Source organism: Gallinula chloropus (genome assembly GCF_964237585.1).
Source record: "Gallinula chloropus genome assembly, chromosome: 24".
NCBI lineage: Eukaryota > Metazoa > Chordata > Aves > Gruiformes > Rallidae > Gallinula > Gallinula chloropus.
This window is the reverse complement of record NC_140109.1, coordinates 6,004,524-6,029,611: the sequence shown is the minus strand read 5'-3', so window position 1 is coordinate 6,029,611 and position 25,088 is coordinate 6,004,524. Positions and strand designations below refer to the sequence as shown.

The 25,088-nt window shown below is 47.5% G+C and overlaps 1 protein-coding gene across 1 annotated transcript; it reads right to left on the bottom strand.

Annotated features, from left to right (window-relative positions):
- Window positions 1–600: 600 nt before the first annotated feature.
- LOC311200773 (uncharacterized protein) lies at window positions 601–4,232 on the bottom strand. Its single transcript, XM_084275073.1, has 4 exons — window positions 4,032–4,232; window positions 2,137–2,347; window positions 1,408–1,466; window positions 601–808 (listed from the first exon to the last, which is right to left on the bottom strand). Exons 1-4 carry the CDS (start codon window positions 4,192–4,194, stop codon window positions 681–683), a joined length of 561 nt encoding a protein of 186 aa, XP_084131199.1. The 5' UTR covers window positions 4,195–4,232; the 3' UTR covers window positions 601–680.
- Window positions 4,233–25,088: the final 20,856 nt, after the last annotated feature.

Genomic DNA, 25,088 nt, shown 5'->3' with positions numbered 1-25,088 from the left:
TCTGTGGAGGATACCTTGCCAGCAGGATCTCCAGCTTGTCCTGGTGAGGGTCTCCTCCTCAGGTGAGTGCACTTAGTTACTTCTCTGGAGGTTTTGAACTGGCTGAGGCTTGTAAATCTTAACCCAGTAATTGCCCTTCTTAGTCTCCACCCTGTTGCCAACAGTTCTGGTGAGTAATACTGGGGGGGGACTGTACCAGGCTGCCACTGAGGCACCTATGCACACACCATGCTGTGAGGGCAGGGCCCAGGCTGCACAGGCAAAAGCCAAGCTGTACCCTGATGAGAAGAGGGTCTTTTCCCTCTCCAGCATTTCCATGCTTTGCTGTGCTTTACAGAACCCCAGGTGGTAAGGAAGGGGTTCATTCATGCAGTGTTCTTTTTGTTAGAGGGGTTAGAGCCCATGGTAGGCTTTTCAAGCTGAAAAGCTAGGACAGATTGATGCCTGGCATGCTGTGACAACGTGCCATCTTGCTGTGGTTGCAGTCCTTGGGCAAGGGGATTAATGGGAGGATCAGGCCTGTAGTCCAGTAGACCTTTATAATTTAATAGAGGAGGGAAGTTACCACCTTAACACACAGAAGTTAACAGGTTTCCTGAGTAGATCAGCTGCCCTCACAGGCATATCTCAAGCAAGGAGGAAAAGTGCAGCACAGCTGGGTCCTCTTCTCTTCCTGGCTTCTAGGAGAGCAGTTTGCATGTGGCCAGGAGCAGCAGCACCTGGATGGCAGCGATGAAGAAGGAGCTGCCCTGCGCCGTGCAGACAGAGTTGGGGGGGGTGGTTGGTGGTGCTGTGGTTGTTCTCAATTCTGCAATGGAAGGAAACCCTCATGGTTGATTAGAAGTCCAGAGAACCAGCCCAGCTACAGACCTACTCCAACAGGCTGTGTTTAACCCTTGATTTCTCAGAAATGAGGGGTGAAACCCCTGGAGAGTGGGGTGTCTGAATATACCCACTGACCCCCAGTACAGCTGTGAGGTTCCTGGGTGGTAGGGGATTCTCTGGAGTACCAGAAGCATCTGTGATGGCAAAGCCACTGTCTCTGGTTTGTATCTGCATGGCAGATTGAATATGTGGATGAAGCTTGTGCCAACACCTGCAGAAATAAGCAAGCCTGCCCTTTTATTTGTAGCTGTTTAGTGTCCTTCAAACCTAAAAGGAAGCTTGAAAAGGATTTCAGTTTAACATTTTAATTAGAAAAACCTCTAGCTAGCTCTAGAGGTTTTTGTCTAGAGCAAAGTGTCTAGTGTCTTTGCCTTGTCTCCTGACTACTGAAGAGATGAGAGATTCTTCAGCTGGAGGTATAGTGAGCCCATCTTTGCCCTTTTCCAGAAGACCAGAACACACATGAAACCCTTGCTTGGTGTGTCATTCACCCTGCTGTTTCCCTAACTGAACCTTACTTACCTTTTCTCAGAGTCACAGTCTTGACCTTGGCAGATTTATCAGTGAAGATGATGTATACCCTGTGGAAGGAGGCAAGAGAGAGGAAAATAAATTCAAAGAAAAGAAGCTGCCTCATGTAGACCCATGTAAGGGATAGAAAGGGGACATTAAAAGCAGATGAAGAGACAGGGAACCTGAAGCCATCCTGAGCCCACCAGGCACACTGCTCCTTTATTTTTCTTTGCTTTTAATGTCTGAAACACTGTTTCTTCATGACACTCTGGCTGCTTTGCCACCCATCTTTGGATGGGAATGCCTTGGAACAGGGTTGCAATATATTGTGACCATTTATGTCTCACTATGGTCATGAACTCTTGCATTCTTCCTTCCTGCAGATAAGGCCAATCAGGCTAATGGCTTATGGTTTCCTTTGACCAGTGGTCACCACTGATGCAACTCTGTCAGCATTAATGGAAACAAGAGGGGTGTTCAGTCCACCCAATTTCCATAAAGCCAATCCACATCCCTATTAACATGAGCAGACCTTTAAACTATGAAACCATCCATGGAGTGACCTCTAGATAGGGCTTTGCAGAACATGTTTCTATAGCATTTTCAAGAGAAATTCCAGAGAAGACTTGAGATGTTTGTTTCAACCCCTGCTCTACAGCAGGTCTAGGGCTTGACTCTGGCCATTGCCAAGAGAAGCACTCTCCCAACTGGATACTTAAAGGTGGAGTGTAGACTTACCTGATTTGCACAGAAGATATGTTACTGTCTGGAGAGGTCCAGCTTGCTGCTTTCTGAGTGGCATTTAACACTGCTGTGTCTGTAGAACTGCAGTTGTCCCTCTTTACTGCCTTCCATTCTCCTGAGGAGACGTTTTGTGGGCTCAGGGCTTGCAGCAGATACTCGCTCACAGCTGTGCTGTTGGTGAGGTTTCTGTTGTCACTTATTTCAACTGGAAACAGAGCAAGTTAGGCAAAGTAAGTTGTGTGTTCTGTAAGGCAGCTGACTCCATGCTTTCAGGGCTTTCAGCCAAGGAAGTATTTGCTAGCACAGTGCTCTCTGTGACACAGTCCTCCCCCAACCAAAGGAAGAACCCCCACTTATCTGTCCTGTCCCCAGTTAGGGAATCAACTAGGAGGAACTCCTCAGTCACCAGATTCAGCCCCTATTGTGGGTACCATTTCTGTAAGCAAAAGCAGAGCTCCTTGTGAGTAGATCCTCTTCTGGATCCCATGGTGTAGAAGAGTTAAAGATGGGGGGAAGCTTTTGGGCAGTCAGTGACTTCCTTCAGCCCACAGCTGAACGTGCCAGTCACCACCCTTTCTCTGTGCCAGGTTGGTGTTTCACAACTGTGACCAGTCTGCACTGTGCTGCTGTGCATCATGGTTGTGTTGCAAGCAGATTTGGGAGAAGAAGCAAAGGAAGCAGGAGGACCTGCTTGCCAGGAAGAAGTGACTGCCCAGCTATGGCTTCCCAGCCCAGGTTGCCATATGTGCTGTGCTGTCCTGGCCCTCTTGGCTCTTTGCACCCTTCAGGTCAGGACTGTTTCAGGTGAAAGCTGCCAGGAGCTGATAGGAGCCTGTAGCTTGAATTCTGTGCTCAGAAGATGAAGTGACAGCAGTGAACAGAACACCTTTCTTCAAAAACAACCAACTCCAGTGGATGTTCTTGGGTGAGATCTGAAGGAATCTGCCCATTTACAACAGCAGACTGGCTTCCCCCTTGCAGGAAGGGATGATGATGTCTCTCTTCCACTATTTTCTTAGCATTTTTTTGTTTTGCTGAATCTCAGGGCAAAGAGAGATCTGTTGTCAGGGCTGGGGAATGGTCAGCCTGCCATTTACTCTGCAGCTATGTTGTTTGTGGTATTAAAAGCCATTTTCTATGATTGATGCTGAATATCTGCCAGCATTGAAGCAACCTTTTCCCCTTTGTCTTTACAGCCATTGCCACTGAGAAGGACAAATTCTCAGAATGAAGGAAAGGGAACAAATTCACCAAACAATCCCCCCCCCCCGCCTCAAATTCTGTGGTTTTGGAGCATTCAAGTCCTAGGCAAGTTAAGACAAATTGATTAAAAAACACCCTAAGGAAGGCAAGAGCATTTGGGAGCGACACTGTAAACAAAAACATGAACTAGGAACAAATAAGTAACAACTGGTGCTGTTCACCTATCTCCTGTCTGAAATTAAAAAGAAAAAGAAAAAACAATGTTAGACCTCACACACTTTTAACCCCATCTAAGAATCATAGAATTGTAGGGGTTGGAAGGGACCTCGAGAGATCATCAGGTCCAACCCCCTGTCAAAGCAGCTCCCTAGGACATAAAGAACACTGAGAGACTGGTGAGGGACTGGAACAGGCTGCCCAGAGAGGGGGTGGGTGCCCAATCCCTGGGGGTGTTCAGGGCCAGGTTGGATGGGGCCCTGGGCAACCTTGTGTAGCTCCAGGCCTGGAGGTTGGTGTCCCTGCCTGTGGCAGGGGGTTGGAGCTCTGTGACCCTTGGGGTCCCTTCCAACCAAGACCAGTCTGGGTTTCTATGACTCTATGAACACCACAAGACTCCAGAAACCAGCTGAGTTAGGGGTGTTTGCTAGAGATGCATTTCTGTGCAGACCCAGAGAGAGCTGCCTTACCTTGGTAGGTTGTGTTTGCCTGGTACGCTGCTGGTGTCACAGTTACAGGGAAATTCATTGGAGTTGCCTTCAGGAGCAGGTGACATCTTCCTGCCTGTGTGTATGCTGGGACCATTTGTATCCCAATGAGGAGGAGCTGCACCCAGAGGAAGCAAGTTGCCATGATCCCCTTCGATGGCTGCTTCACACACCTGCACTGGGAAAGCCTTACGCCTTCCAGCCTATTTAAACTCTGCTTTGGATGAGGTAAATGCAGATCTTCTGTCTGCCCCACCCAGCTGACGTGCACATCCCCTGTGGGAGGTTCCACTCATGCTTTTAGAGATTACTTCATTTTACTTGCTTAGCCTCTGAGAGAACTGACTAAAGTGAACAGTTGACCAGCTGAGAGGGATTAAAATGAACAATGTGGATGTTACTCAGGAGTACATGGGCTGGAAATTAAGCCTCTCTAGGCCTGTATCCCTTGAGTTGCCTTTGCATGGTGAACACTGTGTTGTGTCCTTGCATGCTCATTGTCCCTGTGACCTCTTGCAGAAGCCCACATCCTGGAAATGTGTCCACAGTCCTGTTTCCAGCCCTGGTTCATTCTTTCATTAAAGGCCAAACAGCTCCAGAAAGTGTGGAAAACCCAGCAGGGATATATCCTTGTAGAGATGTTCAAACAGAGCCTCTACTGCTGCTTGGAGAAAGCTGGGTAGTGAAGGGCCAAGAGCCTGTGAAAGGATGGTCTCTCTAACCCTGAACCATAACTCCCTTTCACAGCACTTCACCAATGAAGACAGCATGTTATTGTTAAGGGGCAGATCACTTACATGATACTCATTGTACTAGTCTGATAAGTCATTTTTGGCTGTATCCCTCAATATTATGTGGAAAAAAGATTGAGTTTCTCCTTTCACCCTTTCCTCTTGCCTGGAGTTCCCTATTCTTTCTCTAGGCCGTTGGCTGGGGTTTTCAGAAGCTGATTTTTGAGGTGCTCTTGGAGCTGTTGGGGTGGTGCTGCTGTGTGACGAGTTCTGTGGGTGCTGGGGAGGGAGGGAGCACTGCCCCATTTCTACAAGCAGGCGGGGTTCCTCCAGCCTGTATCCTGCCTTGTTGGGAAAGGAGCAGTGGGTACAGTCCAGAGCGAAACCTGGCATGTGTGACACCCAGTAATTAGAGATGGTGATGCTCCTGAATCAGTTTCCCTTAAATGGAGATCACTCAGGAAACCTGTTCCCAGTGCTAACTGGGCTGAGGGCAGTTGTTTCCAGCACCCAGAATTAGCAATACACTCAGTGTGTAGGTACTCCAGATGAGCTCAAGCATCATAAAGGAGAAGTCTATGCCCTTTCTTGCTCCCTTTCTGCTTTACACTCCCAGAGGTTTCATTGGCAGTCCACAGGAAGAGCCTGGAGACATTTTTTTTCTGCCTTTTTGCTGTAGTTTTGTGAAGCCCACCTGCTCCACTTCATCCCAGGCTCTGCTGAGTCACCTGTCTGGTGGACGAGTGGGAAGACTGGGTTTCCCTCCCCGTGTTCCTCTTCCCTTTTTCCAGCCCCAAAGCACTTTGCCCAGGCAGGCCTGGCCACCCCACAGGTGTAGAAAGAAGCTGTTGTGTTAAAGTGTTTCAAATAAAAGTTGAACAGAAAGGGCAAGTGCAAGAAAAAGAAGAGGTGAGCTCAGGACAAGTGGAGTAGGAGGAGAGCAGCAGGAAAGGTGCCAGAGCAAGAGGGGATATGTTGGAAGAGCTGGTACATGTTCAGTAATGCTAACTTTGGTTGGAGACAAACTGGACCCTAATGCAGAGAGCGTGGAGCAAATGAGAAACTGAGCTTTTCTGGCTTGAGTTCACAGAATCAGTTACTCCAGGAGGGTTTTCTTCCTTGGGAGGTTCTCTGGCAGCGTCTGTGGCTCTGTTGATGCCCAGTGTCAGTGGGCAGCGTGGTACTCAGTTCAGATACACTCTGCATATTCCCCCCTCAATGCAGAGAAGCAGGAGAGTGTTCTCCTAAGGGGCAGTAAGGCTGCAAGACTCCTGGAAATAGAAACTATTCTCCTCTACTTGTTGTACAACCTTTTCTGGAAGCACCTTAAGGAACGCGGAAAGTCAGTCAGCAAAACAAGAGCAAATGGAATGGGGAAAACACCAAGAGAAGTGGAAGCAGAGGGTTTTGCAAGCACAACTTCATTGCTGATGCTATTTGCCCTTGGCAGTTTCATCTGAAGTCTCCTTGCAAAAGCTCTGTGCCATCAGTCAGTCAGTGAGGATGACTCAATGGCATGTCACTGAAACAAACAGGCTTGGAAATAGATACACTTGCCTCTTGGAGAGGGTTAATTTTGGAGAAGAAAAGGCAGGATGGGATCATGTCACATGTATAAAGACAAACTGCTATGAAAAATTATCCAGGGCAAAAGGGATCTTTGTAAGTGATGATGGAATTACTGGTGCTTATTATGTGATGTACACTCAGTGGGGCTTTTCAGTTCGTCAGTGCTGGAGGAGGTTGAACTTGCATTGGGAAAGTGAGAGCTGAGGCTTGGCTTTGGGGAAGAAGATAGTCAGAAAGGTCTGTGAGGAGAACATCTCTGGAAAACAATAAAATTAGTGGTTTTAGCCCAAAGGTGATGTCACAGTCATTAATGTAGCCAGTGATAAGTAATGAAGCAAATCAAATGGGTGTGGAGTCCAGTGGAGGAAGGGCAGGCAAGGAGTAGGAATTAGTCTGGGAGACTCATGTGTGTTACAAAGAGGCATTTGAATTATAGGATTCATAAGGAGTCTGAGCTTCCAAAGCACCCATAATATTTGGACAGAGCGGTAGAACAGATGAAGCAGAAGCTGCCAGGGCCTGGGCTGCTCAGCTGTGCTCATGGCAGCACCAAAAAGCACCCCCAGGGACCTGAAGGACCCTGACCAGGCCCAGCAGGAGCCCAGCACACCTCAACATGATTCTCATCCTAAATCCAAAACGTAGCACTGCTTCTAGAAAGAAAATGAACTCTATCCTAGCTGAAACCAGGACAGCACCACATCCTGCTTTTTAAGCCCTGAAGGGGCTTTATCCAGCCTTGAATGAGAAAAGGTGTGTTGTTCTCTGTCTTTGCCTCTGAGGGATAAGGTCCTAAAAGCTTCCCTGTTGCCTGCATCAGAAGGGCTGTTGGCTGCAGGGGAGTGAGGGCAGGCTTGCTCTGCCAGTTTGCCAGGGAGGAATCTGGTTTGAAGGACAGGTAGTTTGCAAAAGGGCACATCCCTAAAGTGAGTAGCTTAACAAGGGAAATTCCTGCTTGGCCTCCGTTGCATCTTTGTACTTCCTCCTGGTTAGTTGACCCTTCTTCCCTTGGGTTTTACAGGTACAGCTTCCCATCATGTTGACTGTCTACCAGCCTGGCCACCTCCTGAGCCAGCAGCCCCTGCTCCTGCCCTTGACCATAGTCGTTCCCTTCCTCTTTTTAAGTCTGCTAAGCCTTTCTGGAAGGAAAACCTTGTGGGCTGTCCCAGTGCCACTACTGCAGTCCTTCCTGTTTCAGCATTTGGATGCTTGCCTGGGGTTTCCACTACAGTCTGTCCCCAAACCTGTCCATGGGAGAGGAGGAGGAATCTGTCCAGCACAGTGCAGGTACTTTGGAGCCATCTCTAGCGAGTCTGGTGCAAGGACAGACATCAGGGGCCTAAGTACTCGTGACACCTTGGGGAAGAGAATTTACCTGGGTGGGACCTGCACATCTGACCAGAGCACAGCAGGAGCTCAGCCTGTCAACTGTGTCACACAGAGGGCCTTTGGAAGGAGGTACAGCCCTCTTTGCAGTGGTGGCAGCTCCTGCCTTGGTGCCACGGGCTCTGGCAGCGGCTCTCAGAGGGTAGCGCAGGGCTGCAGAGGGGGTAGGCCTCTAGCCCCTGGGGGAGGCATGGGGGCCAGGAGGGAGCAGGAGTCCTTGGGGAAAGCAAGGAAGGGGAAAAAGGTGCCAGATGGAGACAAGCTACCCAGGAGATGGCAGCAGCTTTCCACCCTCTGTGTCTGGGTTTGCTGTCCTGGTTCTGGTGTGTGCTGGCACAGGACCCTCTGCCTGCCCCACTGCAGGGGGGCTCAGCAACCACCCCTGCTTGGGCCAGCACGCCTGGGAAGGTGGACACACTGTCCCCTGGGGAATAGGGTGTGTGCTGTTCCACTCCCTCCCTTGCCTTGGAGGCTGTGTGGGAACCCTACATGCCCCCAGGTTTCCCCACCACCACATTGGCTGCTCCCTCTCTGTTCCATGGGGAGACGTGGGAGTCTGGGGAGCTGGCAGGGTGCAAGGAGCCAGGCAAACTGCAGGGAATTGGGTGCCAGGTTGCACTATGGCTCTGATCTCACCCCACTGCCTCCTGGAAAGCCACTGTCACCAGTGGCTTGATTTGCACTTTACACACACCCTGTCCTGCAGTTGCAGGCAGCACCAGACTGGAGGAAGCAGGGATTCTGATGAGCCCAGCCATGAAATGTACACAAACAGCCCTCAGGAAGGAGCAAGGGAGAAAGAGAGGATGTCTCTTCAGCCAGCTCTGCTTCTTGTGCACTCTCCTCCTCATCTGGGCAATCCACAGCCCTCATCTCATCTGGATCCACATTTCCAATGATGCCCAAATGCCTGGGGTGCTGACTGGGGGTGTAGTTGAGAAGGGGGATTTCTATTTCATCCTCATTGCAGCCTCTGAAGGGTGCTGTGGTGGGATGAGAGCCTGGAAGGGTTAAGAGGGCTGAGCCTGAACTTCACAGGTGTGAGTGCTGCTGAGAGTATAAGAGGGGCTGGGATAGAGCTGGGCTGGTCCTGCTGGGGTGGTGGGAGACCTGTGAGTATTGTTTCCTGTAATAAAGGTATGGAGAGAAATCTGTTCTGAAGGAGGAGGGAGGAAGCCAGAGGAGGTTTCAAATGAATGTATGTGACTGTGGTGGGCTGGGGCTTGCAGTTTTGGGCTGGAAGTTGCCTGGCTTGTTTCCCCACTCTGGCCATAATCAGCTTTGCTTTTAAGGGCTGGGAAGGAGAGCATCTCTGCTAGTCACTGTGGCCCCTTCCTGCCTTCCAGAGATGCATGCCTAGGTTTATTAACTTCCCTGGTGCTCAAGCTTCAGATGATGGGAGTAGAGTGGTGTCTGGAGAGAAATCGGGTGCTCTGAGAAGCTGCATTCATGTGGCATTATTCTGTTGAAAGAGGGTGTATCTCCAGGTGGGAAGGAGATGTCAGAACCTGCTGGATGTGGCTGAGGTCACGATGGCCAGTTGTGGAGATGCTGTAGGTTCCAGGAGTTGGCAGGGCTGAAGGTTGGTCCCAAAGCCCCCAGGCACAGCTTGGGCGGCTGCTTTGACTCTTGGCTTGAGCAGCACGGGTGCTCTGATGCCGTGTTTAACTGGGCAGCACTGACCTCTTGCGTGAGCTGCGAGGATTACAAGCCACCTTGGCAGCTCCCCAGGCTTGCTGGTTCCAGCATGGGAGATGGTGGCTGAATGGAGAGCTTCCCCTTCAGTGGCTGCTGCTCCTTTGGTGCCAGCTGGCAAAGGCTTTGGAAAGGGTGGGGAAGCACTGAGCAAGGGATGCTGCTGGAAGGGATGTGGCCAAGAGATTTGCTCAACCATGTTTTGGGGAAGTTTTTTTGGTGTAAAATACATGTTGAAGCTCTAATTCCCTGCTTAAGAGAGGAGCAAGTCAAATAGCTCTACCACAAGGTTTCCTATTTAATTAGTAATTAATGGGGCTGGAAATTAATTCTGCAGGACTCTTGGTGCCCTGATTATTGCTGAGTGGCTTCTGAGCAGACCTTTGTTTTGGGAGAGGCTAAGGAGTAATGAAACTGCTGTGATGAATTGCATCCATTCAGCAGAAGACTTCTTTTCTGCTTCCCTCTGACAAGGGAAAATCCTTATTTTGTAAATCAGGAGGTGTGAGTTTCACCCTTTTTTGGTAGGCAAGATGTAAAGGGCCAGCCACAGCCACTGTATCTCTCTGCCATGACCCTCTCACACCCTTGAGGCACTTCAGAAGGAGATGCTTCCCCTGGTTTCTCCCCCTAAGCTCCTGTAAGTGGTGCAACGTGTGGCTTGTGCCTGGCTACATGAGGGTTGGCTACCTGGGCCGTGCTCTGAGATTGGCACGTTCCTGGGCAGTGACTAATGAGCAGCCTGATCTGCAGTTTCAGCTGCTAGGAGCTTTTAATAGTAAGTAGGTTAAAAGGTAGTGAGGAAGGGGCTTGTGTTAGAGGGGGCCGTGATGAAATGTCTGCTGATGAAAATGCACATGTGTGCTACAGAACCTGGCTGTTCCATTCACCCTTTGATAAAATGCTTACCTCTGTCTCAGGGCACCTTGACCTGAATCACTGGTGGCTGGTGAATTTGCACTGACCAAATGCAAAAGGAAAAATAAAAAGAAGGAAAATAGAGGGGGAAAACTATTAAAAGTGCTACACTTGGAGATTGAGCGCTGCCTTGGCTTACTGCTGCCTTCAAACACAGCAGCAGAACCCCTTGTGTTTAGCCCCAAAGGAGTCCCTAATTAGTGGAGAAGCTGCAAAGCTCTGAACATGTTTGGGAATGCTTTAGTGCAGTGGCCCCCTGAGATTCATTAAACAAATAAATTCAAAGCACTCAAATTGCTGGGATCTTCAAAGTGACAAGGACCTCAGCCTCAGAGAAGGCAGCATGGCCATGAAAGCAACCTGGAATAGCAAATAATGTGTATTCTTATGTGGGTGGAGTAAAGGATCTCTGCAGCATGCCTGAATCTGTTGGACTCACAGGCTTACCATACTGTTCAACATGAGAATATACACCAAAAACCCACTTTAAAAATCACTGTTCAATCTTAGCTTCTCCTTCTCTTCCATCCCTTCTCCCTACAGTCCTGCAGACCACTTGGCCATGGAGCTGTTTGTGCTTAGGTACAAATATGCTCCAGCACCAGAACTGGCCCATAGGTGGGTGCAGATGATGCTTACCTGCAGGTACTGATACATACACACACTTACCCAGACACTGGATCATGGCAAGGCTGAGTAGTTGGATTTCTGCAGGGAGTAGGCATGTAGGTACACTTGCACCCCATCTGCTGCAGGGCATCCTGGAGAAGTGTTGGCACTGGGGGGAGCTGGCTCATCACAGTATTTCCTTCAATGGGAAATACAGGAAAATCCTCTGCTCTGCTCTCAGCACCAGGATTTGGGGCCAGGGAGGAAAGGCAGGACATAGCCAACTGAGCAAAGGTAAATGCTGCATGGGATATCCAATCCACTTCTGTTCCTGTTTGGCCTTGGGATAGCTCTGGTACAGGGCTAGAGAGTCCTAAAGCAACTGTGCTGATTGCTCAAAGTACATTAGGAGTACTCAAATTATAAAGAGATGGATGGGATTCTCTCTTTTAATAGTAAATAACAGCATGAAGCCTTCAGGATGTACAAGAAGTAGCTTTAACCTGCTTAGCCCAATGTCTGGCAGTGTTAGTGAGACCTGGTTTACCTCCCTGAAAATTCCTATCCTGCCCCTGGGTTGGATGCATTTCAAGATGGGATATGATTTTCAGTGGTATCTATATTTTCAGGTATCTTTTTATGGTTTGGCTAAACACACTGAAGCACAGTCATGTCTTTAAATTGGAGTTTAACCACAAGTAGCAAATCAGTCTTCAACAATGGAAAGTACAGCATGGGGGACCCATCTCACTGCAGAATTTCTCAGCCCTCGTGCCTTCTGTGAGTCTCTTCTGTGTCCTGCTTGGGCACTGCAGAATCTTTGATAATATTGAGTAAATTGGCCAGAGAACACTTCTGCTCATTGTTCACAAATCCCATGTAAATTATTTCTTAGGTGCTAACGTTAAAGAAGCTAGAAAAACACTTTGCCACCCTGTGCCTCTCAGTAAGATGCTCTGGTCTTCACTGGCTGTCAAGGAGGATTTTTGAAAGCTTGTGTGAGAGAGATGCTGTGCTCCAGGTGTGTTTTCAAAGCTACACAAATGCAGTAAAGGCAGGCTAAAGCACTTATTGTCCCTCCTATTATTTTGCTTGCTGTGTTTACTTAAATTGGGCACCTTGGGGGGGGTTGAGGAAGAGTGGTGTTGGCCTACAGTAAAAAGCTCTTGTCACCACTAATCCCTGTGCTCTGTGCCCAGGCTGGTGCTCTGCTAAATACCATACTCTGCATTCATTTATTTATTTCTTCTTCCCCCCTCTTTCCTCCTGTTCGTCTACTGGCACAGACCAATGCTGTTGAAGAGCAGCAGCAGGGAAAGCTAAGAAATAATCCAGAAGCCTTTCTTGATAGTCAGTTCTGAGCAGTGACAGGCTCATGATGTGCCACAGCAGGTGAACCCCTGGTCTCAGGGCTCCATAGACCTAGCCAGCAGGTATAGAGAGGAGGCTTATATCCACAGAGCAATAGTTATTCACATTGTTTTGCTGTCTTCAGAGAGGAGGCCAGGGCTCTTTAGAAGCCTGGAGCCTGTCAAGCCACAAACTGACCCTTATTAAGAAACCCACTGGTGAGATGTTTTGCAGTGTTGCCCTTCTAGTGCAAGAGCTTGTCATCTGACTTTGATTTAACTCTTTAATATTCCTTAAAATGGCATGTACTCTGACAAGCAGGCTGTGTGGGTTCTGTGAACGTCTGCTCTGTCATGGAGAAACTGGAATGTTTTTATTCAAAACCCCCACCAGATCAATGCCTTCTGTTCTGTGAGCTCTGCAAAAGCCTGGGGTTGTGCCAGTGCCATCAGACAAGTTGAGGAGCTAAACAGAACACACCTGCCTTGTCCTGAAGTGACTTGGTTTGCCCTTTATCATCACCTACTTTTATTATTATGATAAACATGCAAAGTCTCTTCTGAAGTCATTATGTTAGCTGCTGTCCTGAGAGCAATTAGCCTTATTTTTTCCTTTAAGTGCTTCCATCTGGAATGAGAGAGATAAAGGAGGAGAAAATGTCAGTTCTCTTTCTTTTGCAGAGGTGGAAGCATGGGGCAGATGAATTAAGTGATGTGCCATGGCCATAAAGAGGGTCTGTAGCAAAGCCAAGAATTGCTTCCTAATTCCCAGTCCTGTACTTTAACTGCACAGCCGACTTTCAGCAAAGCTCTGAGCAACTTCAAGCACACCAAAGGCAGCTAGCAGTTAACCTGGGTGGTAATAACCATGAATAAAAGGGAGATCAAGCTTGGCAAAACCAACAGAATAAAGCAAATAAGCAGGAACCTCCATGTCTTACACAAGAGAAGGACCTGAGCTGACTTCACATGAGAAGGATGCCACTCTGAAGCCTGGTGAACAAATATGGGAGAGACTCCTGCTTTCCACTGGTTCTGGAGGCTGTGGGATTCCCCAGCTTAGATTTGGTCTGGCCTCTCTCCTCTTGTTTGCCTGACACAGTGTGATCAGTTTGTTTGCTCCAGTTCAGCAGCTCTGGCCTGTGGCTGATTCCTCTGCCTGTGGGTAAGACATTCCCTGAAATTCCAGCATCCAGGAATGACAAACTAATGAATGGTACTCTTTGGAGAGCATATATGGGCAGCAGTGTTTAATTTACCAAAGGTGAAGAGGGACCAGAGTTAATTATATACCAAGAATTGTACTAATCCGACATGAAAGGCGTTGGTGAAGCCTCTCACAGCCTGGTTCTTCAGTGCATGGGCACTGGATCCTGTTAATTCTCTGGGATGTGAATTTTTCTGACTTGCTGTCATGTCCTAGAGGAAAGTAAAAAAGCTTGCCTTGTCCCAGGTTTTCTTCCCTGTTTGTTTTGGCCTGGGGGTCTGCATGTAAATCAGTTCTTTCTGACTAGACATTCCTCTTTGAACTTTAGCTCTGGCTGTTTCTCTGTGTTTCAGTCATCATTACTAAGCTGCTGCTAGAAGCAAGCCTGTTCCTTCTAAGTTTTGTTTAAATGCAACTTCTGGGCTGGATGCCTTTGTTTTCTCTCTCCTTAGAAGCAGCTGGTTTCTGCTGCCTGGACTGACCTGCCCTGCACTTGCCCTGACCCTTTACAGAGGATGGTGGGTTTGCTTCAGCAAGACTCCAGTGTTGTCTGCTGGAGCTGATCCCCCCAGGGGTGAAGTCACACTCCAGGGATAGCCCTCTGACAAAATACTAGTTTCCTGTGCCTTGCTATGAGATTCCTGCTGAAGAAATTGGGGAGGAAGAGTTTGGGTGGTGAGAACCCTTCAAAGGTGAGGCTGAGGGACAGAGCCAGAGACATCCAGGTAAGTGAGAGGAAACCAAGGTGCCATCCTACATGAATCACTCTCATATTCTTACTCTAAATATACCCACTAATTAAGTATTGCAAATCCCCAACAATCATTCAACTTCATAAACTCTGTGGATTTATTTTTGAGCCTCAGTGAAATCCTCCCTCCCAGTGACCACCTGTGTGATCCAGGTTCATTCATATGAATGATACAGTGATTTATTTAATGACCTTTAATATTATGAATTCCACAATGTCCATGCAACTTGTAGTTTAAATGTCACATAAATCAGGCAGGGCAGAGAAGGGGGAGAATGTGCATGGAAGGAAATAGCTGATGTGATGCCTGACCAGGAGGAAAACAAGGTGTGGAGTCCAAGTGGTACACGTGTGAGGAGGTGCTCTGGGACTTGTACAAACGTGGCTGGTCCCACTCAAACACTTGTCAGTTGGCAGGTGATTTCTTATACCCAAATACTATCCTGGACTATCTGCTAAGATACACAGGACCTGGCATGGCTCCTGTTATTTGACGTGGTTGGAAGACTTATCCTAACACTCTTTGGCAAGAACAGACTCCAAGTTTATCTGGATCATATCTAAAGTTTCTAAGGCAAGCTTCCTCCTCTCAAGTCCTTTGCAAACCCAGTGACTCCTTCCTCCTTCCTTTTTGCACTTCAAGGCTGATTGGGTATTCTCAGCAGCTACCAGGGGAGAGATGTGGGGCTTTGCCTGTGTGCAGGTGGCTGTGATGAAAGTGTAAAACTGTTGATATCCTCTTTGTGGCGAATGTAGAAGGCGACTGTGAGGAGACCTCCTGTGTGAAGGGTCTGTGCACAGAGGAAGATGTGACTTGAATGTCATTTTTCAAAATTACTATTGACTCAACACTCTCCTAATGCACAACAGGGCTGAAATCAGCATGTTTCTGCACTTACTGACATGCAAGTCAACCCCCATTCCCATAAAACAGCCTGGCTTAGCTCCTGTTTCTTGGACTAGCTTCAGCAAGTACAGTTTGGGAGAGTTCTTCAGCTAAAAATATTGCAAAGGCATTGATTGACTCTGGTGTTCCACACTCCCTGACTCTTTCAGAGAGCACCCCACAGAAAAACATCAAAAGGCAGTGTATGGTCTCATCCCTGTTTTACCACCTGCTTTCCCTCTCTTCCAACCTGAGGAGAAAGTGGGAACACGTGCAGATACATGAGATGGGAGAGCTGCTTTCAGAGGCATCTCATGTTAGCAGTTGTGTGCTGGAGGAATGACCTCCAGCTAAAGATGCTCTAAATTAAACAAAGGTTTCAACAGTGTTAATTAGTTAATGGTTGCAAAAGAGCTCTGAAAATGCAAAGAACTCTATAAATGATAATTATTATCGTTATTATCAAGTCCACAGCAGTGAAGCACACATAATTGATGATTAAGCTCCTCAGACACAGGCTGATCCAAAGGCACAACACTGCTCCTACCACTAAGTGGTATAATCAGGGTCAAGTCAGGTGAACTTGTGGGAACAGTGGAAGGGTTGGAGCATGGTGATGTCAGACACTGGTGGTCTGTCAGGTCCCTTTGGTACCTGGGGCCAGACCTCATACTCTTGTGTGATACCACCTTCTTTCTTCAAGAACATGAAATTTACTGTTGTTAGATGTCTCCTTTTATGTCCTACATCAAAAAAGGCATGACTTTGATTATTTTCTTTATTTTTTATTCATGCCTAAACTCTTCATAAGAGGAATTTTATGCCTTGGAGCCCTTGTGGACTCAGAGAGGACTGAAATCTAATTATGAGCAGCCTGAACGTTGCCTCCTAGTGACAAAGCCAGGAACAAACATCTTCTGTGGGTCCAGTGGACACTTTAACACTGCCCAAAGCCTTGAGTCAGCTCTCCATGTGTCTATTTACAAGCCTACCTGTCTTCTTTTGCCTGGGCTGCTTTGAGTTTCCCTTCATGCCTGTTGACTGCTGGTGGCCCAGTGCAGGCATTCCTGGCTGCTTCTGTTGTGCTGGAGAGTAAAATGTGGTTCCCATGCTGGAAATGATCAGACATTTGTCACTGAAATAAATGACATCATTTAAAAATGAGTACTGGCTGGTAAGCACTGTCCCTATGGAGTGGTGCAGCCCCATTCATCTGCCCAGATGCATCTTCAAGGAGTGTATATCTGAATGAGAACCTGAGGGAATGGATGTTGGCAAAAGCCCATTTCATTAGAGACCTCATATTTGGTCCTGTCTCAACAAGCTTTTGTGCTGATCCTTGGCACAACATTCTTTCTTATCGGCTCACAAAGGGCTTAATGGCTTGGGGGACAATCTTTGGCTGTGCTGACTAATTGTGTGTCTTGTGTTCCTGCCAAACACAAGGCACAGTCTGTGTGTTTGTCTTTGTGTGACATGAAGATGCATTTACCCTGTTCTCAGGTAAGTAGGTTGCTGATAAATGTTTTCATGACACCTATCAAACATACCTGGTTTTGTTCTAAAGACAAAGCAAACACCCACCCCTGCTTCAGCCTCATCTTCTCTGTGGTAACTTCATACAGTAACTTCATCATGAGATCAGGGAAGTAGGAAGACCTGTGCTTACAACCACCAGAGAGGAGCCAGAAGCATTTGGGGATTTTTCAGCCCTACTTGGTGCTTCTATTGGTAAATATAAATTTGATGTGCTAGAAGATATTTTTATGGAAATGTATCTAGTCTAATAACTTTTACCAAGAGGGTTTCTCAAGTACCCCAAGGAAAAGGAGAAAATGGTTGTGTATACACACCCAAATTCAAGATCTGGGCTGTGCCATCCTTTATTCATGCTCAGCTAGTGGCTTATTCTTGATTATGTGTATTGCAGTATCTTCTACCCTGGATCAGCACTTGTATGAGTGATTGCATCTTCACTGACAGGGGATTGTCCATGCCACCTTCCCAAAACCCAGCTAGATGTACAAAGATACCCTTAGTCTAGGTGTGCCATGGGAGTGTGAAAGGGTAGCTGGAACATGGAAGTTAATTCCCCACATGAGAGAGGCCAATAAATAAAAGAAGGTGTTCAGAGCTGTGCTGCTAGCAATCCTGGAGCCCAACCTGATGGGCATGAGCCTTCTTACCTTGGGCTTGTACTCAGGAGAGGTGATGTATTTCTATCAGTGAGTTCTTCAGATATGAAGCCAAGCTCTGAAGTGTTCCCCTTGCAGCCATTCAGTTTGGGGAGTGGACTGCTGGAGTTATATGGAGGTAAAGTTAGTTGTCTTAATGCCAGCACGGCCCAAAGGTGGACTGATGCTTTCCCACTGTGTTTTGATTTAACCCCCCTCAGTGGGTAACTAAATGCTATGCAGCTGCTTGCTTCTGCCCCAACAGGATGGGGAGGATAAAGGAAACAACCCCAAACTTGTGGGTTGAGATACAGGATTAAAAAAATGAAGATAATAATAATAATAATAATAATGATGCACAAGCACAGTCTCTCACTGCATGCAGGAAAAAATCCCAACCCATTGCTCAGTCTGTTTCTCAGCATTGAATGTGCCTCCTGACCAGCTTCTCCAGTTTATATACAGAACATAATGTTATATGGCATGGAATATCCCTTTGGCCACTCTGGGTTAGCTGTCCTAGCTGTGCTCTCCCAGTTTCTTAAGCACCTGGGAGAGTGTGAGAAGCTGAAATGTCTTTGGCTTAGTGTGTACACTGCAGCTACCTAGCAACAACTGAACACATCAGTGTGTTACCAACAGTATTCTCCTGCTAAATCCAAAACACAGCCCTACACAAGCTACTAGAAAGAAAACTAACTCCTCAGCTGAAAGCAGGACACATCAGCAAGATGGGCCCTATGCAACAGGTGCCACCTCCCCTAGTCATGTGCCTTCTGCCTTGGCATGAAAGTCCTTTAAGCAATTACTGGAATTCAGCCTCTCCCACCTTGCCATGAGAAAAGCATCTGCACAATATGGGCAGCAGGAGGTAATTTCATCCTTGGGCAGCCATGACTCAGAAGACCCCCTGTACCCTGCAGCTGAGGTCAGCATGCTAGCCTCCCCCTCTCTGAGGGAAGTGGGGAAACTTGAGTACTTTATTTTTATTTTAAAATTTATTCCTTTTTTTTCTTTTCCTCCTTTCCCTGTTCAGATAAGAGCTGCTGCCTGGAATCAGATTGTTCTTCTTAGCTGTTCTATAACACAGTCTGATGCAAGAGGTCTGCATGGTCCCCTCTGCTCTTGCTTGCACCTGTGTCTGATTTAAAGACAAAGGAGAATAAAGATTCACTCCAGCTGCCAGCATGTTCAGACCTGGAAGACTAAATTGGGCTATTTTTCTCCATAGCAGCATATAATGGAACCAGGTGGTTTCTTGCAGCATTTAGCATTTAACATCTGTATCATTTGATACCTTAGCTGCTTCCACTCTGTCTCTCCAGACCTTTTTGGGCAACACAACATAGAGTTTGTTTCCCCTTCTTTGTACTTAGTTAGGGGTAGTGCTGTTGGGGGTGTGTGAGATGGCTTGGCACAGCCTGGGAGGTTGGAGCACATGAAGCTAATGTGACAAGCCAATAAAGCTGAGAGTGAGGAGCTAATTGTTTTATTGCAGCAGATAGTTGGTATCACCTCTTTGGTAGCTCATAATTTAGGTCTGTGCTGGGGGAAGAACAGTGGAGATGCATCCTTAGGGGCTGCTTACACCAGATGAGGTGCTGGCCCAGCTAATCACCCATGTTACAAGTTTCAACAGCCACTTTGATTCTTAAAGCTGGAAATTGAGGCAAAAGGCTTGAAAGTGTGATGGTGAATGGAAAGAACTTTTGGCTTGGTGTGAAGCATAGAAGGCTGCACTCCTACCTAGCTAAATATGTATTTAAGCCCACCCACTGATTTCTTTCTCAGAGAGCACAGAGGGTTTCTGCCAGAAGGGACCACTGTGCTGCTGAAGATGACCTGCTGCAGAAACAAGAGGGAGAATCTTTGCCATGATGTCTGCTTGCCCCTTGCAAGGTGAGTGGCTTTGCTTGTTCCTAATTATGGGACATGTCATAATGACATCTGGCTTGCCTCCAAGTACATCTAACAGCCTTGCTCCTTCTGTAAAGGGGAAAGAAAATATGAAGTGAGTTGTCAGAGTCCAGGGGGGAAGGGATGCAGGCTTCCTGCCTCTGTAATAACTGCATCTCTTGAAGCTGACCTCCTGTTGCAGAGTTGGATGCCGTGCCAGAATCAAAACGGGGAGGAGGTGCAGAGGAGACTGCCTGGCTTCTGGGGTGAGAATGGTTGTGAGCACAAACCCACTCAGCAAAAGGACCATTACCCCATAAAGGTAACTTCCCCTTGCAATGTTGCACGAGTTCTTTGGAGCAGGGACTGTCACTGTCTGTGGCTAAGCAGATAGCCCTCCAGATACCAGAGCCTGTGTTTCCAGCCCTTTATATTCTCACACATCTGGTGCCTCTTTTATTGAGGCACCTTTTCCAGAGAGGAAGGGGTAATCCTGCTTTGATGGCAGTAAATTCCAGTGGTGAAGTCAGCTACTATTCTTCAGCCACTATGAAACCCTGAGCAAAGCAGGAGCTGTTTCTGTTTCCCTGGTATGTCTGTGTCAGTAATCTCCTGGGATAGGTGTTATCTGCCTGCCTTAGTGGTGTCTGATCACCAGTTCTCAGTGAGAAGAAATGAAAATCATTTGGCTATTTTCAGTAAACTCCCAGATAATAACTGGAAACAGGCTTAGGTTGCTTCCTGGCAGAGATGTCCCTTTCTTTTTCAGATATGGAAAAGGTGTATATATAGATCTTGCCTGTTGTCAGGGCTGTTTCAGTATTCCACACACGGGCAGGTAGCTTACAAACACCTCATGATTTTCTTTCAAGACTTGCAATATTGCTGTGCTGTAGCTCTTGCTTCCCAAGTCCAGTGACCTCCTGAAAATACAGAGGTTTCATTTAAAGGAAAGGATTCTAACCCTTATGACAATATAGAAGGGCAGAGAATGAGTTCTGAATGCAGCTTGTGGGATTGGAAACCCAAACCAAATACAACTGACTTGAACTCATCAAGTATTTTGTCTGTAAATCTCCTGGTGTGACTCGTGATGTTTGAACTCTTGGGATTAGTGGTGTTTCCAAGAACAAAGCAGATGATGTTTTTCTTTGGTTAAGAGAAGGAATGAGAAATAAAAGGTACAGAAAACATGCAAGACAGGCTGTTTCTTTCCCTCCTGGCTGACAGCAGCTATGAGAACAAACAAAAAGCCAGGTGAAATAAACACAGGCAAACTTAGTGCTTCAAAGGAATAACGTTGAGGTCCCCTGATGATAGAGAACAGAAGTTTGGCTATTTGGCAGTTGTTTCAGACAAATTATTTACTGGAGACATGCAAAATCCTAGTGTGATGATGAAGCCATCACACTTCAGCAGTAAAAATGTAATCTGGCTTCAGCATAATTGTTCAACAGTCCTGTTTGGCCATTTGTTGTTTGCCTAAGGCTGTTACTGAGATGAAAGGCACACTGTCCCTGTATGCACACACAATGTGCAGTGATGGAAGCAACAGAGCATTGCTGCTGCTGTTTCACTCTGAAGGAGCAGGAGAAAGGCTTTGAGCTCCTCTAGTCATCCAAGGATTTAGCAAACAGCTGGGGCTCCTACCTAGGCATGAACATCCTTGTGCAGGAGGCGTGTCTGAGTATCTGGCCCTAAGGAATCTCTGAGCACTGGACCACTTCTGAAGCCTGGCTGTGAGTACAGAGCACTGGCTCTGTGCTCCAGAAAGGGCAGACATGGGGAGTAGTGCCATAACCAGCCTCTTCCCTATGCCTGTTTGGTACATCAACATCAGCAACAATTTATCTGTTACAGGTGCCCCACCAGGATTAGGAGATTCCTGACCTGCCTTCCTGTCTGTTCAGCCTGCAGAAAAGAAGACTAAGGGGGGACCTAATTAATGTTTATAAATATCTACAGTATGGGATGCAGGGGAAATGTCCAGTCCCTTCTCAGTGTCTGTGGAAACAGGACAAGGGGCAATGGCTGCACATTGGAGCACAGGGAGTTCCACACCAACATGGGGAAGAACTTTTCCCCAGTGATGGTGAGGGAGCCCTGGGACAGGCTGCCCAGGGGGTGTGGAGTCTCCATCTCTGGAGATATTTAAGACCCATCTGGATGCCTATCTGTGCAATATGAGCTGGGGAGCTGCTTTGGCAGGGGGTTGGACCTGATGGGCTCTGGAGGACCCTTCCAACCCCTGTGATTCTGTGATTCTCCAGTGACCGTGTACAGATTTTTCTTACCACACAGGTGCTTGTTTGGTTTTGCTGTTGTGTTTTTTTTAATTTCTTTTTCTGCATTCTTCCCTGGGGCAGTTCAGTCCTGCTCAAAACTTCCTTGCTGTGAGGTATGTCCTTTCAATGCACTCAGCTGGAGGAACATTGTTCTCTTCTTCATTCCTTATTTTGGTGATTTGTGTCTCAGCTCCCTGTTCTTCCCTGTTTAGCCCTGAATCTGGCAATGGTTTCAGGCTAATGGCTGTGATCACAAGCAGCCTTAGAAGTCAGGGCCTAGAAACAAAGATGGTGTTAAAAGAACATTGTAAATCAAAAACTGGAAAGAAGATATTTTTAATCTTCATTTTATAGAGAGGAAGCAGAGGCCCTTCTCATTCCTCTCCAGTCCCCTAAAAAACACTGTTATTTTGTGCTCAGTATTTAATCAATGGAGAGAGGTGAATTTTTTTGGGGGGGTCTTCAGTGAAGACAGTTATCCCCATGGAAAATGTTTCTAGCATTGACTAAGCCTACCCTGCTTGCCTTGCTTAGGGGAGTCTAAAGTTAGTAGGAGAACCAGGAATAAAAGGGTTAGGTAACATGACCAAGGTCACCCCAAGAGCCTTCAGCAGCTCCATCCTGTCCCTGTTCAAGGCCTCTACTCAAATGATACAAGTATTTTTTTTGTTTTTCTCTGCTGTCATGGTCATTTTTAGTTGGATTTCTGCACTTTTGAAGACTGCTAATTAGCTCCTTTCAGAGCTTTTCTCATCACACATGGATTTTCCCATTTTAGCACACTGATTATTATTTCAGGCTGCAGTAATGAGCAGAGGGAAGAAGATGTCATTTTAATGTAGGTTAAGTATTACAATGTCAATAGTAGGGGTCTTTTTTTTGTAATTACAGAATATAAAGAGGACAAATAACTAATTGCAGAACATTGAGAGGACAAGTGAGTCCAAATAGCTGAAGTTTTTGATGACCTATGCGACCCTTATTTTCTTTTTTTATTAGAAAGCTACTTTTTTGATGAAGCTTTTGGCATAAAGAAGGTTCTCCTCTGCTGTATCAGTGGGTAGACTCAGCACAACAGCCACAGATTTGGTTACTCCCCATATTTTTTTGTATCAGTGCAATGAAGGGAGGAATTATACCCCAGTGAGCATGGAAGTAGAATCTGAAGTGAGCGATGGTGGAGGATGATTTTGCTGATAACACCACAGGAAAAAACAATAGATGAGATCAAGGAAAAAACTGGAGGAAGGATTCAATGCAAATGTAGAGCCAAGTTTGAAAGGCTTGACACATCATGAGGAAAAAAACCTGCAAGCAACTGACCCGGATTTCAGGCATCAGAGAATTTGGGCATGGGGATAGACGGATTCCTAGAGGAAGTGTTGATCTGCCTGAGGGTAGGGAGGCTCTTCAGAGGGATCTGAACAGGCTGGATCCATGGGCTGAGACCAATGGGATGAGGTTTAACAAGGCCAAGGGCAGAGTGCTGCACATGGGACAGAACAACCCCCAGCAGCTACAGGCTGGGGGGAGACTGACTGGAGAGCTGTCAGGCAGAGAAGGACCTGGGGGTGTTGGGTGGCTGCGACTGAACACGAGCCAGCAGTGTGCCCGGGGGGCCAGGAAGGCCAAGGGCATCCTGGCTTGTGTCAGCCCCAGCGTGGCCAGCAGGCCCAGGGAGGGGATTGTGCCCCTGTGCTGGGCACTGGGGAGGCTGCAGCTGGAGTGCTGGGTCCAGTTCTGGGCTCCTCAGCATCAGAAGGACATGGAGGTCCTGGAGCGTGTCCAGAGAAGGGCAACCAGGCTGGGGAAGGGGCTGGAGGGCAAATCCTCTGAGGAGCAGCTGAGGGAGCTGGGGGTGTTGAGCCTGGAGAAGAGGAGGCTGAGGGGAGCCCTTCTCCCCACCTCCCCTGCCCTGCCAGGAGGGTGCAGAGAGGTGGGCGCTGGTCTCTCCAGCCAGGGGCCAGGAGCTGGGACAAGGGGCAATGGGCTCAAGCTGCGCCAGGGCAGGGTCAGAGCAGCTGTGAGGAGAGAATTCTTCCCTGGCAGAGTTGTCAGGGCCTGGCCCAGGCTGCCCAGGGAGGGGGTTGCGTCACCTTCCCTGAATGCCCTTAAAAAAAGGGTAGATGAGGTGCTCAGGGATCTAGTTTAGCATAGGATGGGAAGGGTTGGACTTGATGATCTTCAAAGGTCTCTTCCAACCTTGTGATTCTGTGAAACCAGGCAAACCAAGGCAGGAAAAAACACAGAACTTTTTCCACCCCAAGGGTTTCTGGGTTGGTTGAGGATATTTTTTGTCCAGTGGGTTTTTAACCTTGAAGCAATTAGCCTTACTAGACATAATTGTATTTTTCAGTAACATGGTAAATGAACTGGTTTTCACCTGCAATTGATTGGCCTGAGAGACTGACACTGAGACACAAGTCCCTGCCCTGTACCAGCAGTGATGATTTAGATTTAGAGACACAGTGCCTCTTTAAGGCCACCTTCATGTCCACCTCATGGAAAACATGTTTACTGCAGAGACAGAGAAAGGCCAAATATAGAGTGAAGAGCAGACAAATGAGAGGGTACATCTGCACTGCCTTCTGTGTAGCTTTGATGCAGGAAAGCATGTCCTTCAGAAATGATTGATGGGTGACCATCATGTATGAACTGGGCTTCCACTCTCTGTGTGAGGTGCAGCTGGGTCTGCACTGTCTGTGGCTCGGGTGGCAGGCAATTATCTTTGAAAATGGAGTGGAAATCACTCTTCTGTGATTCTTTCTTTCTTCCCATCTGCATGGCCTCACGATGCAGCAGCAAAACCTGTTGCAGCTCAGGGTGAGCTCTTGCTGAGCAAACTGCCTCTGGATGCCTGGCTGCTGTTGTGAGGAGGCATGTGGGCAGGCAGGGGAGGGTGACTGAGGTGAGGGCCGATGAGATGACAGTACATGGAACTCTCCCTCAGGATCTTCTAGCCAAAATGAGTTTTCTTTTAATTCTCTTAAGCTGTGGAAGAGACAGACTTGTGGTGTGGAGATTTGATAGACTCCAGGGAATGTCTGTTAGGGAACCTACCAGCAAAACTGTGACCTGCAGAGTCCCAAACTGGGCTGATCTTTTCTCCAGACCCACTGAGCATCCACTGTGACCATCCCAATTAGTGCTCTGAACTGTGTTCTCCCTGCCTTCATGGCCAGAAAGAAGAGGGGACAAAACTCCTTCCTCTTCCCAGGCTGAATTATGTCAACTTCTCCTCCTGAAGGAAACAACCAACACAAATCCAGGGTGTTTGGAAAAAAGGGAGGTAAGTCTACTTCTACTGGGGAGAAAATACTGACCCAATTGAAGTGTGCAGCTAGGAATCCAATGGGAGGTGCATCACTAACTTTACATTTATTTAAAAGCACTTGACAGTTGCTGCAGAACTCAAACTTCATGCCTCTGTGGGCTATCAAACATCACAGAAGAAATAGCACCTGCCTCAAATGTAGGAAAGCTGAATGCTGGAACCTGAAACCTGGCTAGAAGTTGCTGCCTTCCTCCTCTCCAGCTCTGGCTAGGTATTTCTAGTTATTTATACCAGCTCACTGCCAGTCCA

Excerpts from the sequence above, each read along its gene's own strand:
- LOC311200773 (XM_084275073.1), bottom strand. The coding sequence starts at position 4,194 with ATGGCAACTTGCTTCCTCTGGGTGCAGCTCCTCCTCATTGGGATACAA. Across the intron at positions 1,467-2,136 it reads ATATCTTCTGTGCAAATCAG|GGTATACATCATCTTCACTG; the intron begins GTAAGTCTACAC and ends CTCCTTCCACAG. Across the intron at positions 809-1,407 it reads GACTGTGACTCTGAGAAAAG|AATTGAGAACAACCACAGCA; the intron begins GTAAGTAAGGTT and ends CTTCCATTGCAG.